The 16,768-nt window shown below is 35.4% G+C and overlaps 3 protein-coding genes across 3 annotated transcripts in view; 1 reads left to right on the forward strand and 2 right to left on the reverse strand.

Annotated features, from left to right (window-relative positions):
* Window positions 1-3,041: 3,041 nt before the first annotated feature.
* LOC139690683 (DNA polymerase epsilon subunit 4-like) lies at window positions 3,042-3,840 on the reverse strand. The gene is made up of 2 exons (XM_071588181.1): window positions 3,571-3,840; window positions 3,042-3,499 (listed from the first exon to the last, which is right to left on the reverse strand). The coding sequence occupies exons 1-2, from the start codon at window positions 3,820-3,822 to the stop codon at window positions 3,359-3,361; spliced, it is 393 nt and encodes a 130-aa protein (XP_071444282.1). The 5' UTR covers window positions 3,823-3,840; the 3' UTR covers window positions 3,042-3,358.
* A 376-nt stretch (window positions 3,841-4,216) lies between these two features.
* Window positions 4,217-10,354, forward strand: bora (aurora kinase A activator-like protein bora). The gene is made up of 4 exons (XM_071587900.1): window positions 4,217-4,624; window positions 6,422-6,618; window positions 7,836-8,271; window positions 9,488-10,354. Exons 1-4 carry the CDS (start codon window positions 4,229-4,231, stop codon window positions 10,352-10,354), a joined length of 1,896 nt encoding a protein of 631 aa, XP_071444001.1. The 5' UTR covers window positions 4,217-4,228.
* Window positions 10,355-11,338: 984 nt separating this feature from the next.
* The window catches only part of IntS1 (integrator complex subunit 1), a 67,217-nt gene continuing 61,787 nt past the window's right edge, over window positions 11,339-16,768 (reverse strand). The window contains exons 33-34 of the mRNA XM_071587599.1: window positions 15,628-15,912; window positions 11,339-11,492 (exon numbers count right to left, since the gene is read on the reverse strand). Coding sequence (XP_071443700.1) covers window positions 11,377-11,492; window positions 15,628-15,912 — 401 coding nt within the window. The 3' untranslated portion in view covers window positions 11,339-11,376. The remainder of the gene's footprint in view (window positions 11,493-15,627; window positions 15,913-16,768) is intronic.

Genomic DNA, 16,768 nt, shown 5'->3' on the forward strand with positions numbered 1-16,768 from the left:
TTAGAAATTTTTAGGCCAACGAAATGGGTTTGATCAGCAGGTTATAAAGCTAATAACCTACTAGTTTTCATGCTAAAATAACTTAATCCTGTATACTTGTTGAAATAAGAAATGGCGATCATTTGGACAGAAGTTCAGGTTAGCGTTTAAGTACTCCCTACCCATATGGGTAAATGATCCTTCTTATATGGGTGACAATGTATATCATAATAGGTTATAGCTTCAACATGGTGATATATTGCCATTGGCACCATTTATATTTACGTACTCTACTGCTTATAAAAGAGAATGTACAAGATACACACAAACATTTTCAAATTTAGTCTTAGCATTGAGCCAAGGCATTTTTTTAATACCATAGTTATAACTCCTACTATTTTCTGCCACATTTGAAATAAATTATGACCGTTCATAAGATAAGGATTGATCAATAAAAACTTTATGTTGAACAATACGACCTAATGCTAGCATACCACTTTAATGTTCAAGAAAAGCCGCCTCTTACCTAAACAAATTTGGAAAAATGAAGAATTTTGTTTCTGGTTCCAGTCACCAGTTCATGCGCTGAACTATGCATAAATGGAATGAAAATGCATTAGTCGAAAGGTATGTGACATTCTGCAACTGGGCTTACCTCACAGGATTGAATTGTAAGACTTAGTCCTAGATAGGTCTGCGAATTAAAAGTTGAGACCTGTATTGAAGCTATTCGCATGGACAATATCAATGCCATGGAAGCAGTATGCATTGATTAGAGTTTCTAGCTTATCAAAATTTTTGCTTTTAGGCCTTCATAGATTGAATCAAAGGTGTTAATTAAGGATTGAGTAAGGTCATATTTGTCTTCTGGCACCCTAGAAAAATTGCAAATTCTAAAAAAAATTAAATATTCCTGGGACTTAGGCTGCAGTGCAACTAAGGAATTTCATCCGAATTGCTCCAAAATTTAGACACCTCTAAATTTAAATCACTTAATACAGATGTCCCAAAAATTATAATCCTAATCTAATAATAAATCCAAGAAATAGGAAGGTTAATCCTAACCTTCCTATTTCTTGGAAACAGTAACCTTCATATTAATTTTATTTATTCACCTATCACAGTGGTTGTTATATAGTCAACATTAATTGCAATCCTTAGGCTGGCTGGCTAAAGCCCTAATTCATCTGGACTAATAATCTACTCTTGGGCATTCCGGAATTTTTATAGTTTTGGATAAGAATGAAACCTAGCAGACATTACATTTCTTTCAATCCATGTAGGTCTATCTCACACGTCAAAATCTTACTGACCTTATGAAAGGCCATAACTGAGGATCTCTGTTCTCGGCATATTGTTAAATAATCGCATAGATTCATGAATGGCATACTGGAAAGGTACTGAAGTGAGAAGTAAGTTACAGGGAATCATGAAAGTTTCTTGATCAATGACAAATGTATCAATGTGTTGCGTAAATATTAAACTACATACATTTTATGTACATAGAGGACTAAACATTTTGCATTTAAGTCTTCATGGGTTTTCCACCATGCCACATGCTTGGTAGCCAGCATTCTAAGTGCTAACTTTACCTTCAGGGTGAGAGTTGCTCAGTGCTCAAAGGATGATGGTAGAGGTAGTCTTCAAAATGTTGGTGATGAAATACCTGTCCTGATGGAAAAGCCAAAAAGACTTCATATATGCCATAGAGTTACTTTGGTTTGAGGCATGTGATTATTCTGATGTTAAGCATATTTATCTTTCAAATATGAGGCAAGGTTTCCCCAACATAAATACATTGGTAGTCGACTCAACATAATCTGGGACCATTTCTCAAATCTTCAAAAGTCAAATTTTTAAGGAACCTTTTGTTGGCAACTAATTTGTTTCAACATTTATCACATTAATCTTCAGTAAATTGCAGTCTAGGTTCAATTTTTGAAGGATTTGGAAAAATTTTAAGTTTACCACTTAACTTATTACAATGGGATCTTAGCCATATGGTACACTAGGTTGTAGCAAAATGAATACTGGTCGTTCCATAACCTAGGCTCGCAGTCATTAAGGTGATCTGTAATGCCGCCTTTCCTGGATATTACACATTGAAGAGGTTTCCCTCGAGCATAACTTCTTGGTATAAATATATAATGTGAGCATGAGAATGCATTATTAGAAAGGCGCCAGCAATATGAAAATAATGACAATACGAGAGGTGAAATGTCAATATAATAATGCTCTTAAAGGCTAAACTTAATCACTAGGCTATCACACATTATAATGTCAAGGTTACACAAGTACGGTGTCTAAATGGCGAGAAATAAAAAAATATCGTTTATCTGATCTATAACAACAATATTAGTTGGTATTTGAAATGCACCACCAAAATAGGATAGATTCTTTACGTAAGAACTCGTGGAATATGAAAAAATGCGTATAAATATGGAAGTTATGTATGAACCATTAAAATACCCAAATTTATAAAAAAACTGACGTAGGTAAAGGAATGTTCATAAATTAGTAACCCTTATTAAAAGTATTAATGACTGATGAAAGAGTACCACATGCTGGGATCTGAAATGATGGCACAAATGAAATGTTTCTGAAATACGTTTCATACTAAGCGTAGGTATGTACTCTTAACATTAAAGTGAAGAGCTTTCAAGTAAAAATAAATTTGATTTGATCCATTGCTATCTTCAAAGAGGCTTTTGAAGAAATTTTAAATAGACGAAAGTACTAGATAAAATGGTTTGTTTTAAGAGGCAGGTGCAAGAGGATCGTTCACTACAGCAATTGTATATGGTGAACAGGAAAGTTTTAATATTTTAAACCAAAATTACGCTAATTCGTTGAGCAATGAGTTCCTAAGATTTTATGGAAACATTTTCCATTTATAATATGGGATGGTACACCAATAAGAACGCTTTGTAGCCATTTCCCACAAGGAAAACATACTGGACAGGCGAAGGTATACCAATATATTTCTTAACGACAGATTTTAAGTTGACCACAGTAGGTCAAGCAAATGATCGCACAATACAGGTGTGATGAAACAGAAAATATAAATTCCAAAACTTTTTAATATACTTACATACACACTCGAATAACATTGAATTTATAATTACCGAAGAATCACAGACGATAATAATAAAACCGAAGTAGGTCATAGAACAAGTTCGTGACACTTAACAAATGACATGAAAATACTAACCGTAACGAACATTCCAAGTCGCACCAATTCCCTTCAAATTACATATTATGCCAAGTTAGCAATATTTGTTTACGCATAGTACGTAGACACAGAGATAAAAAAGATAAACATACATATTCATATTTTGGTCCACCTTTCAGAATCACACCTCTTAGATGAAACTCGCGATTAATCTAAGGCACCGTCTAAAAAATATAACGCATCGACAGCTCCTATTGAAGCATCAATATCTCTTCTCTGAATAGTCTTCTTCTTGGACTGAACAGTAAAGGAACACGCCTCCCGTGCCAGAGATTCAATGAATAGTTCCTGCAAATATCAACTTATTGAGCAAATGATACAAATTTTGACTTCCAGGCAAAGTATGATTATTTACGTACAGTAGCCTTAGATATTAAAAATATGGCTTCTGAAGTAACATTATTTACGTCAGGATCCATCTTTACTATATGTTTCACTCGGGTAATGGGAAGTCTGGAGATTCTTTCGTTTCTATCGGTGTCGCCATCATTCTTGTCTTCCTCTGGCTCATTCACGTCAGTTTCTATTTCCCTATCAAATGTTTCCAGATTATCAATTGGCGACTCCTCAGTTTGTTTCCACTCAAAATCTTCACCATTTCCCCTGTCCATTTTGCGACTTCGCGGTCTTATGACTTTCGACTCTCATTTGTCAAAAATCCGTTACTCCGATGGTGCTGCCCCACTTGTCACGTTAACACATTGTGGACGAAGCGGATATTTAAAAGATTTAAAAGTCAGCATGTGTGATGGAGAATTTGATCGTTTATCGATCTTCGGCAAATTCCATATCTCATATTTCTCTATGATATTCAGTAAATATTATTGAATTTTTACAGCTTTTCTATGTGAAATATTTCTTTTAGTGCTAAAACTAGTACCAAAATTTCGTTGTAGATTTAAAAAAATCGTTCGTTCTTTATGATCCCTCTATACATTTCGTGAATGTAGCTTTATGGAAGACTTTGAGGTGAAGGTTGTATTTCAAATAATTGAGAAAGTATTATAGGAATGTGCAATGGAATCTCAAGAAATAAGAAATTCCGATCTTTCCGTTAGCAAATGCCGGTCTGGATTTCACGAAGGAAATATGTGTGCTCATCGTTGTATTTCGCCTAAGACCGTTGAAGAAATAATTTTGTCTCCCAGCGAAGGGAAGGAGTCATCCATCAAAAGAAGTTCTTCAAGTGGCGAGGAAGATTCTACGCCATTAAGAGTGGTACGAGTAAGAAGACAGTCATTACATTCTATTGACCTAAATACCAATTCTCTTGCTGCGGTCAAAACACCTGTAACTAACGGGAAGAAGACGCCGGTGAGAGTGCCTGTTAATCCTTTCGACGCCGTTTTAATGGATAAACTTCATTTGCCAATTTGCAGTCCTTCTATATTCACCAAAATTCCGGAGCATGAGGTATGTTATATGTCAAACATAGCAATGGCATTTCATAAAAAAGGCCAACTCAGTATATTGTAACTAAATTTATTCTTTCGTATGTTTTTCCTGGTGCCCTATTTTTTCATATGCATGGAGGCTGAGTGATCACAGCATATATTTTGTTTATATGGCCAGTATCGTTGAAACCAAACGGTATAGGATTGCCCAAGGTTTTTATTGATTTAACTAGAGAATCATTTTTGAAAATTTATCTACTTAGTAATCATTTTTGACTCTCCCCTTGGGTGACTTTAACACTTTATACAGAAGTAAATGAAATAAAGTTGAAAATTGGTGAACCTGCCATTATTGTCTGGCTCACAGAATGGTTTTAGGAAATGCAGATCTACATCTACAGCTACCTATCACCTCGTAAACCTAATACTTTCAAATCTTGATAATAGAATTGAAACCTTGGGACTATTCTTCGATTTTTCCAAGGCTTTTGACCTAGTTAATCATCAGTTACTCTTGTCCAAATTAGGACACTATGGCATCAGAGGTATCCCTTATAACTGGATCAAATCTTACCTCAGCACAAGGCACCAACAGGTTATTTTGTCAAAGAACGGTACTAATTTTACTTCTAGTAAAGAAGTTACATTAGGTGTACCCCAAGGCTCAGTCTTGGGCCCTATCCTATTTTTACTTTACATTAATGACTTACCAAAAGTTCTGCAGTCAGTTCCAGGAGCCGAGCCAATTTTATATGCTGATGACACTAACGTAAGTGTATCAGCACCATCGTTAAACAACTTGACCTTGACAGCAGCTAGAGTTTCCGAACTTCTTTGTGAATGGTGTTCACAAAATTCTCTGAAACTCAACCCTGACAAGTCTGGACTCATATACTTCTCTAATAAAAATAAAGCCCCTGCTTCATTGGCCATTGACCTAGGGGGAACATGTGTACCTCAAATTTCTAGATCCAAGTTTTTGGGAGTTGTTATAAATAAAAATTTATCATGGGATGAACACATATGCAATCTTCGTAGCAGGTTAAATTCCATTTGCTTTCTTATTAGAAGTATTAGGAAATCTGTAAGCCTTGATATCTTACTTTCAATTTATTACGGAGAATTTTATTCTTTAATTATCTATAGTATTCTGTTCTGGGGTTCTTCCCCTCATTCTGATTCAATTTTTAAAGCTCAAAAATGTTTAATACGATTAATATGCAATGCTCCCTACAATGCACCTTGTCTTTCCTTCTTCAAAAGGTTAAATATTCTGACTGTTCCATGTATTTACATTTATGTCGTATGCATTTTCGCTAAAAGTAATATATCCAATTATATGACAAATGACAACGTTCATTGCCACCAAACCAGAGCCTGCAGAGACCTGCATCAAACTTATTGCAGGACTTTAAATACATCCCTGGGGCCTAAATCAATGGGCCTCCTTGCACTGAACAGGCTCCCTTACGATTTTAAGTACGTAAAGGATCCAGTCCTGTTCAAAAAGAAATTAATATCATTTTTAAGGAAAGAACAGTTTTATTCTGTAATGGAATTCATGGAGAAAAAATAACCATACTGAATATGGAATATATTTTATGCAAAAAATTTATTATTGGGTCATGCTTTTCTGAATTTCATCATTGTTTAACATCTATATGTACATATGACGTGTCCTATACACTTATCTGATGTATCTATTACACTGTGTCAGTGTCTTCTGGGCAAATAAAGATTATTATTATTATTATTACAGCCTTTTACCTATACATGCCATTTGTTACACTGTATCTCAACTTTCTGTCTTTTATAGGAGAAAGAATTTGACTGGGATATTGATCAACGAGCGACACTATTTCCTGCTCCTATTGAAGAAGAATTGCATATTCATCACTGTATGCAAGAGCATTATGATTCGGAAATAGAGTCAAAGCTTCAAGATGCCATCGACAGATTTTATGAAGGGAGCAGAGTTATTGCTCCTAGTCCTTGGATTGCTGCAAAAAAATGGCAAGTATGATTCTCGGAACGATTTGTGTTCATAAAGATTATTTTATCAGAATTATGATATTAAAAGGAAGTTTCAATTGCAGGATTTTCAATCGAATGTTTGCGTTGCTGTCAATGATTGACCCATTCCTAATTCAAAGATGTTTACTTCTGAATCAAATCATTAATTGGTTAACTTCTGGTTACCCCTTAAAAGCAAGAAAGTTACCTTGGCCTCAAGCTTGCATGAAAATTCACTCTTTTTAGTGTGCATTAGTGTAAGCTTATGCCTTTTCATGTTATGAGAGATGATTGTTAACAATCAAACAACCAGCTAATGGTACTGAAATGCATTACGAAATGGGTGAATAGAGGAAAGGCGGATTGGAGGGAGAAAGGACTGCTTAGGTGATATGGCAAAGGAACAAACTTTGGTTCCAGCCTAAGGAACACAGTTGCACTTTTTGCAGTTTGCACAGTTAACTACACCACTGGCTTTGGTAAACTATTTTAGGGATTCTAATCATCCTGCCAAAACAGCCAGATTCTTATGGCACCAAAAGATCTACTTTTACCATAACATTCATGTTTGAATTCATTAACATATTCCTCTGTATTTAGGTATGGAAAATCAGTTGTCGGCAATATCAATCGCTTTTAACTAATTAAAAATTAATTTGATTTTATCATCACTGTAAACTTAAAGATACAGCAGTAGTAATCTGGCTTAATAAAAACCTAAAATTAAAATTATGTTGGAGCACATTAAGAGTTAATCATACTTCTGTAAATATCAAGTTTTGCATTTGATCCTCATGTTACTATTTTCACTGAAAAACCAGTAATATTTGACATATTCCTACATGAGTAAAGCTCTTGTAAATATTGATATTTTTACCAAATAGTTTTTCTATTCATGTTTTGATTCTGTTTCTCGAACAAATATTAAGAATTGATCATTCATAGGTTTAGTTATAAAAATGATTTCCTCTTATTAAACTATATACATAGTTTCAAAGGGATAGTAAAACTCAGGAGTCAATTTTGTGAAAATTGATGAAGATACTGTGGGACAAGCATTTAAAATGCTAGTTAGTATTATGGGAACATTTTTGTGATTTTATTAAGACATTAATACTCCCAAACAAAATATTTGTTTTTGAGATACATAGGATATACATCTGAATATATTTCATAACCAGATTGAAAACTAATTTAACTCTCATTTACATTTTCAGTGGGTTGGAGCGAAAATTGATAAACTTGAACTCTGAAAGTGATTTCAGCCCAAGACCTCAGGCAATGGAAGGCATGGCTTGCAGGGACAGCAGTTCACATACAACCCAAGATGCATCCACTCAGACTCAGCTTTCACTGCCTTTTCATCTTCCCCCCGAACTTGAGTGTGCTCTTCAGAAATACATCTTGCCTGTTGATGGAGATTCAGGCTCTGCATCTTCATCGATGATTGCTATAGAATCTGAGAGCTTTAGTACATCCACAAGGCGGAAATTATTTAATGCTGAGGACATGAGCATTTCCCAGGTGGACTCGACCCACATAGTTTCATTGACATCACCAGCACATAATGCCTCAATACTTCCTAAAACAGCCTCTTCATCTCCCATCAAAGGTGGGACTATTTTGGCTGACTTTCACACCAGCAGTCAAATGGTAAGTTGGGCTTATGAATTTTTTTGGTTGGACTTAATGAAAAAATATGCTTAAAAGTTTTGAGTGGTTTGACAACTTGCCTAACTTTTTTTCATTAGAATTTCCCTAAATGCTTTGAAATCCTATAAACTAATCAAACTGAATTAATTCATTAAAACATGGCATCTTTTTATTACTACCATTTAAATATTATTGATGATATTTGTTACAATGTGTTCCATAGTCATAAAGGCTCTGGTCATAAAAATGGCAGTTACTGATAAAATTCAAGGGACTTAGCAGATAATGGCTTGGCTAAAGGTTCTGAATCAGTCCTTTGGTGGGGCATTCACTGATTGCTTTAATAAAAAATGATGCCACCTTGTTTTTGCCTGCCAATAAATAAGTATTATGCATTAGATAATTAATCATTTCAGGCATAACTTAGTGGAATTGCTCCAAATGAATGAATGGAATGAATCTCAAAATAAAACTTTGTAAATCCACATGTAAAATAAACTTTAATGCGGCCCAATTTTCAGGATACCATATGATGCTGCACCATTAGCAAAGTTTTATTTTGAAATTATGCATTAATCAATTCCATTTAGTTACATTACAAGAGAGCAGAAATAGCTACTAATGCATACAGCCATTAGTCATTTAATTTACATTTGACAACACAATTTTACAAGCCGTAGTAATCAAATTCGATCATCTTTTTGGTGCATATAACAAAATAGTTGCTACTGCATCAGTTGCTTTTAATTATTCAATTCACCATTCGATGTAATACTATGCCCCTTGGAAATAGTATTAAAAATTCATGTCTTGTCTCATTCATGAGTTGAAATTCCATCAGAATCTTCTACCTTAATGGGATTATTTTATTTAATTAAAGGAACACGAAAAATTTATTTTTACATCTGGTAACAGGTATAAAATACTGTCAGCAATCCCAACTCTGTACTAATGGCTATGAGAAACAGCATTATTTTTCCTTGGTTAAACATTGCATAGCTGATGGGGTTAACTAGTTAATCAAAGGTTTTAATGTTAACAAGTGTAAAATTGCCAGTGACCATATCTGAGGTTTTGCATTCAAATTTTGTAGGTATGAGGAGGGTAAAAAAATTGGGCATTTTTCTAATTGGCAGATAATCTAATTTTAGCTCTTTGGCTCCTATGGTGTTAATAAAGATCAAACTTCTTTGGTTCTCATTCTTAATAAACATAGGATGAAGACGAAATCCACACTGGTGTACTTGAAAGCTCCCAGACAACATTTTGGAAAGCTACAGCATCCCCTTCTATTTCCCCAATTGCATCACACAGGCTTCCTCCTTACCCTCATTGTTCTCCACTAGATGGAACAAGGATGAAGAAGAAATATGATGATTTGCAATCACAATATACACCTCCATCCAGCAGGACAAGACCAAGGACTCTTTTACCATATAGCTTTGCTCCACTCCTTGAGAAGGATGAAGAAGTGGAAAATGATAAATTAAACAAAGATGGCTGTGATGAAATTGCTCAAAACTATGTGAAGCCATCTCCTAACAGCAAAAACAAAGAATTTGGTCAGAACGTTGATTCTTTACACAAACTGCATGATTTTGGAGGAAGTAAATCTATGACTGGAATACTTGGGTTTTCCTCCATACCTTCAAAACATAATGCCACAAACGTAGCTCCAACCGTAAAAGTCAATACCATTTCTATATCACAATATCAAAATGTATCACATGGTGCTAATGAAAGATTTGATTCTTTAGATGTGGATGATACTTGTACTAGTCGGATGCAGGACACAGGTTACCAAACTATTAGTATGACAGCACTTCCTCAATCTTCGTTGTCTTCTAATTCTTTGAAACCCAAGAATGGTATTACAATGCCATTGAATTCCGGTTCATTGGCCGATAAAATAACATCTTATCCTGCTAAGATTTGTGATGATAGCTACATGAGCCTTTCTTTCAACAAAATTCCCCACGAGTCAGTTTATAATGATGAAAGTATGACTGATGTGTGGCATTCCTCTCCACCTCCTCTGGCATCATCTACACCAGCAAAGAATTTTGGTGGATTTCTAATGTGAAGTGCAATGTAAACATATTTTGATTTTTTGATCAATTTTTTTATTTTACAGAATACTATGTATTGCAAAAAAATGCATCTTTGTAATGGACAATTGACATATAATTATTCTTCAATAAGAATTGCCAAATCAAAACTTTAATAAAAATTACTTTTGCGTGACTATTTTTTTAGATCTCAAGCGATATTATGCGCAAGTATTGAGGCTTTTTTGGTCTGCTTACTCTGTGATTCTGGACACAATGTTCCTTATTGAAAGTGCCATGCATTGGAATGAGCATAATTTGTAAGAGTTTTCTAACTGGGTCACTGTTATTAGTTTATCTCCGGGCGACTGTGAAAAACTGGTGACTAGTGCATTATCGAATAATGAGGACAGCATAACAGGCAATGCTTCCATAGTCTGTTAATACCAGCACGTCTCTAGGGGACTGTAAGTAGTAAAGTCTAAGTGGCACTAACATGGATATGATGAAATGATTGATCCTGCTATAGAGGCATGAAGGATCCATTAAGAAATATTCAAAATGGCAGATTCCTTAGTTTGTTTTCTATCAAGGAATATTACCATTAGTGGTTAGTTTTGGATAATTTCATTTGTGCTGAGTATTGAATTCAAAGTATTTTGAAAAACATGCTCATGATAGAATAGTTTTAAGCTCAATATTGTGATATTTTTGTCAACATGAATCTTTTTGTAAATATTTTTAACAAGGTGAAACATTCTGTGAATATCTTTGTCAGACCTGAGTGCAAGTGAATTTCTTGTTTATCCAGTATGTTATTGCAGTCTCTAAGGTTTTAACCCTAATTGCCTGTGAACTTAGCCTTCTGTGCAATCACTGTTACATGTAAAATTTTTTGCCTCAGTTATTCAAGTTAAAATATACTTTTATGTAATATCAGAAGAAACTGGGTAGAGCATAATATGTCACTGCAGTTGTTACATATGTTATTAAAAAAAGGTAATTTTGGAGTAGTTTGTTTTATTTTATGAAACTGTACATATTTTAAATAACAGTGTCAGTAGCCAGACTGGACATTAAGCATTGCTATTGCTTTGCTAATGTGTGGAGCTGTGTTGATGTATGAATACATTCCCAAGTTGAACGCCTTCTGAAGAAGCATAAGAGCATGTTCTGAAATAGATGAGATATTAAATATTTAACACTTGTTCCATATAATGCCTGAAAACTGAAGTAATACATGGTTAAATACTATACCAGTTTGAAATGTCTAGTTTGGCATCAACTTTATCTTAAGCCATTTCCTCTTACATCACTTATATTTTACAAATAACAGTTTCCTAAGAATCAAATTGGTATATTTTACATAAAAATAAAGCATACTTTGCTACAACCAATGTTAACACAATTGAAACTCTTGCGGTGCATCTTTTTCTATAATGGCATTCTGCAAATATTTTTCTTTTTCCACTTGTGGTTTTTCTTCTTATTGGCTATCAGATTATAAAGTTACCATTCTAGTGGTAGACTTGACGGGGTAGGACATTACTGCAACCCACATCAATATTTTCAGAGCTGTTATCTGTCCAGATTTTCAACCCACACTATAAGTAACAATGGAATAGCATGATCAATGTGTTGTTATTTCATTTTATATCACATTAATATGATTTGGATATCCACTCATTGATGGAATATACTATATGACAAACATAAGTATGATTTGGTACTTTCCCAGTATATTTGCTTATTGAAGTTTTCTTGGGTCTTCCACTGGGTTAGGTGTTCCATATTGGCTGATTTTTCGATGCACGACTCGTGCATCATCCTCAGGGTAGATGAGTGCCACTCTGCATTTGTCTGTTTTGTATACTTGAGCTCTCAGGTCATGTGACTTGTGATTGGTCCGAAGAGGAGGAGCCTCCTGATTGGTCACCGGGCTGTTTTGGTCTGTTCCCTCCTTTTCTAACCTCCATTAACACAGATTACCATGCATTGCTAAGGAAATAGCCGGATTCCATGTCAATATCACGTCCTGCCATTCTAATATCAATTGATTCTTTGATTATTTGGTCCCAGTAACCACCGACACAGTCAAGTAACTTTGTCCCGATGAGGTTAATGGAGTGGTCCATCCCGATGCCGTGTTCGGCAATGGCTGATTTCTTTAACTGCCCCAACCATAGGTGTCTTTTGTGTTCCTTTAACCTGGTCTCAATGGACGATGCACGAGCCAGGCATCAAAATGTCGGCCAATATGGAACCCCTGACCCAGTTGAAGACCTGAGAAAACTTCATCAAACATATGTTCACACATAGAGAAAAACTATTTGGGACCTGTTTTTCATATTCATCTAAAAAGACTCATTGGAGCCTTGTGAGAGATATCTAACTCTCCATAGACCAATTTAGTAAAATTTACTTAAGTCATCCCATTCAGTGGCATGTTGTGAGAAGGAAAGGCATATAAAAAAGTTTTCAATTGGTACATAAGTTCATTACCCTAACATGGGAAGTTAAGGATGTAAACTAAAAACAACTTTAAGGGAGAAAAATTATTTAAAGCATGCTATAATGCACTTATATTTCACAAGTAAACCTCATTCCAACACACCACAGGTAAATGAGTGCATCATAGCCGGCATATATATTGATAAGTTTGACTTTGTCACTTCAATAAATATGATGTACCATACTTATTATTCACAGTATTATCGATCAAGGTATGCTTTTGATGGGTCCTAGGTATATTGTTGAACTTCTAGGCTCTGCATAGCAGGACACATATTTAACCAAAATCTATCTTCCTTCATTCCATGACAAGCACTGTGCCTCCTCATTTCCTCTTATGTTTGAATTTCTACCAACAACCTCCTGGTTAACCCTACCATGCATAGCAATCTTTAATTTCCTTACCGTCAATTTTATTTTACCATTCTCAGCACACAAGTCTAGACTTACAAATTATACATTATACTTTCATCGACATAAGAGTAATCCCCCGCAAGCAGCTGGGGATTACTCTTATGTAGGCATGCTAATACATTTTCTATCAACTAACAAACACATGCACCTTAGAATGTAGTAAAAATGTATCGAATAACGTGCCAGCTAGAATTTGAAGAGTAAGAAGGTGAAATTCCACAACCACACGGACATGCAACATATGATGGTCTCTACCCCCAAGGACACAGCTAGGGAATGTGACAACGCTGCAGGCAGCGGGAGGGTCCCCCAGAGAGAGAAATGAGGGTTAGAAGGGGAAGCTTAAAAACAAACAAAGCAGAGTAAGTAATACTGCAATGAGCACTACATTCTTTAATGGCATTCCCATGCAGGAAGGGTTTTGACGACAAAACACATGAGTTAGGGAAAGTGCATGCAATTGAGTAGAACTAATTATTCCCTAAACCCTTGTGGGTGGCAAGCTGAATTTTTGCTATCTATAACCTTAGTTGTTATCCTGTATTGTCCGTGGGTAGTAGTCCTTGAGTCTGCTAGTTCTGGCATCTTATTTCCCAAATTTTTTATACATGATCCAAGCGACCACTGTATAATGTAGTGCGAATAATTTGTGAGACCTCTGTGCTGAAATATGTGGAGCTGAATTTATTTAGTAAGTTCAACCTAGCATTGTTTTTTTTTAATTTAATTATCTTTCTTCTAATGATTCCCACCCCAAATCCAGAAGCATTTTAGTGATGCTTTTCGTAATATCATAAATTTTAAAGAAATGGTCTGCCTGGAGTTGAACCTTCTCAGTTTCCCGAATGAGGCCTTTTTTTCAGTCGGGTCCCATATACTAGATGCATATTCTAAATGAGGCCTTACAAGAGCATGGTAACAACATTCCTTGACCTTGGAGTCAATTCTGCCAACAATACATCTAATAAATCCCAAATTTTTATTTGTTAGCTCGCAGATTTTACATATATGGGTGCCCCAAGTTACGTCTTTGGTGATTGTAACAACTAGGCATTTTACCATATCAACTACTCCTAGGTCACCTCCAGCTAGTTTATTAACAAATCCTATTGATATTTCAAAGAAATTTACCACAGAACATTTATTAAGGTTAACAGAGAATCCTCATTTTTAAATGCCATCTAGATCCTGTGCCAGTATTAAATGATCCTCATATCCCCAGATATCTCTTGATAAATCACAGTATCGTCTACAAACATCCTTATCTTACTTTTCACTTCGCAGCTCAAATCGTTAACAAAAAAAAAGAAATGGCCCAATAACACTTCTATATCTACATAAAACCCTGCAAGGGTGTTTGGCGGGAGGTGTTAGGTCACTCCCTGTGAAGTACGCCCAAGGTCACTTGACTGCTAGTCGGCACTATTGCAGTCTATGACCACCCTTAGCTCCCGCTCTGACAGAAAGCCCTCCCAATTTATCGCGCTCTTGTTTATACCCACGCACTTCAATTAATTAACTAATTTACCATGGGGAACCTTATCAAGTGCCTTTAGAAAATCCAAAAAGATTGCATCCACTTGCTCACCACTTTCACCTGATAAAATTAAGTCATGTGTAAATAACCCTAATTAGGTCTCATATGAGCAGGATTTCCTGAATCTGTGCCAATTGCAACTTAAAAAGTTAATTCTATCGAGGTATCTCATTAGGGAACCAACAATAATGTGCCCCAAAATGTTGCAACATAAAAAAGTCAGAGAAATGGGTCTGGATTACTGTGGTTTTCCCTCTCCCTTAAGCAAGCTACAGTTTGTTCACCCCCTTCTATTTCCCTAACATATGACCAGAACGCTTTAGGGTCTGAACCTAACATCTGAACCTACATCTGAACCTAAGCTATCCTCATTGACATCATATTTTCCCTCTACATCTATACTAACTGTCCTAGTACTTGCCACACAGTTCTTTAATGCCTTCTTTCCATCCAGCTTGAATCTTCTTGGCTCCAATGAATACTTTTCCTGACACATATCTGACAGTATTCATGTTTTTCTTTCTTATTTCATGAGAGTTCTTTCACTTTCTTGTATAGGACACCAACTTTCTGGAAATACTCCATATTATCGCACTACTCTTTTCATCATTTTAATTTCTTAAGATACAAATACGAAATTGGGTACATAAAAATAAGACAGATTTTAGCATTTTACTTGACCTAGAGTCACAAAGCTGCAATTACATTGTTCACATAATTCATGCACAGTTAATGTAATCTAAATCATGAAGCATTAAACAAATGCTTGGGCAAATTATTTCATAAAAATTATTAATGAATTAGTGAAAATAAAAAGTCTTGTTATTGTTACCACAAGATGCTTACCTTGCGCACAAACTACTACTTCAGGTAGTCTGTCCAGTGCTGAAAGAAGTACATCAGGTGGGTTGGAATGGTCAAGGCAACGTACAAATGAGGCGAGGACAGGAGATGGTGATGCTGATGTTGGCGGTGAATGGCGCAAGTGACGGAGCAGAAGTGTCAAGGCAAGAGTGCGAATAGACCCAGAAAGGTTGAGGACCAACTGGCACACTGATTCCATGAAAGGATCGAGAATAGATGGACGGCGAACAGAAGCATATTCCAGTTCTTGCAAGGCAGCAAGCACATCTGAGAACAAATGAAGATCAAAAAATTGATTCACTGATAATGCTGAATGTTAAAATTCATTGATTGGAGAGCAATATAGGTCTATGCGGAGAGGGGAAGGAGGTAATTGAAGCCAATTGTGTCAGTTAGATACGAAAATACATATTCTGAAAAATGTAAACCATTTATTTCATTGGATTAACAATGTCAACTGAAATTGTAAAATGAGATCATTATCACCAGAATAAAACTCAAATCCTAAGAACTTAGAGATAACCATTTATATTCTCACACAAACATGACTTAAAGGTGAATCATTAAGCCCCACATCTAACAGAAAAGTATTAATTCACAATTTCTGTGGTATTCGGCTCAACTTTAAGGAACTTCATAATGAAACGTGAAAATAAAAACATTTTGTACGTTCTCTGAATTTAATTTAAAACAACCAGTTTTGTTGAAAAGTCTAAATCATCAGCTCCGATCATCAGGTCGACTTTAACACCAGATGATGTTGCCTATTCAACAAAACCCATTTAAAAAAATAAAATTCAGTGGAATTTACAAAGTTTTCATTTATTACATTTTGCCATGATTCATTATAAATATTACACACTTATGTGACAAAATTAAGTCATTGCCCACTGCTTTCATTGTTTTGACATCAAATTGGGCTGTGCAGTATTCCAGTGGGTATAACAGAGCTAGAGCACGACTGGAGGGTCCAGGTTAAATTCTGGATGTTGTCTCTGGTAACCCTCAGCTTCACTCAAACTCTGTGATTTTTTGGGTACCAGATTTTCCTGGGAAACCCAAGGGAAAGGAGACCCCCTAATGTGATGCTATAAATTTCTCACACTTAGGTTTACTACTAGGT

This window comes from Hetaerina americana, unplaced genomic scaffold (genome assembly GCF_022747635.1).
Source record: "Hetaerina americana unplaced genomic scaffold, ioHetAmer1.1.p SCAF_3, whole genome shotgun sequence".
In the NCBI taxonomy this organism is placed as follows: Eukaryota; Metazoa; Arthropoda; class Insecta; order Odonata; family Calopterygidae; genus Hetaerina; species Hetaerina americana.

Excerpts from the sequence above, each read along its gene's own strand:
- LOC139690683 (XM_071588181.1), bottom strand. The coding sequence starts at position 3,822 with ATGGACAGGGGAAATGGTGAAGATTTTGAGTGGAAACAAACTGAGGAG. Across the intron at positions 3,500-3,570 it reads TTTTAATATCTAAGGCTACT|GAACTATTCATTGAATCTCT; the intron begins GTACGTAAATAA and ends TGATATTTGCAG.
- bora (XM_071587900.1), top strand. The coding sequence starts at position 4,229 with ATGGAATCTCAAGAAATAAGAAATTCCGATCTTTCCGTTAGCAAATGC. Across the intron at positions 4,625-6,421 it reads CCAAAATTCCGGAGCATGAG|GAGAAAGAATTTGACTGGGA; the intron begins GTATGTTATATG and ends TGTCTTTTATAG. Across the intron at positions 8,272-9,487 it reads TTCACACCAGCAGTCAAATG|GATGAAGACGAAATCCACAC; the intron begins GTAAGTTGGGCT and ends TAATAAACATAG.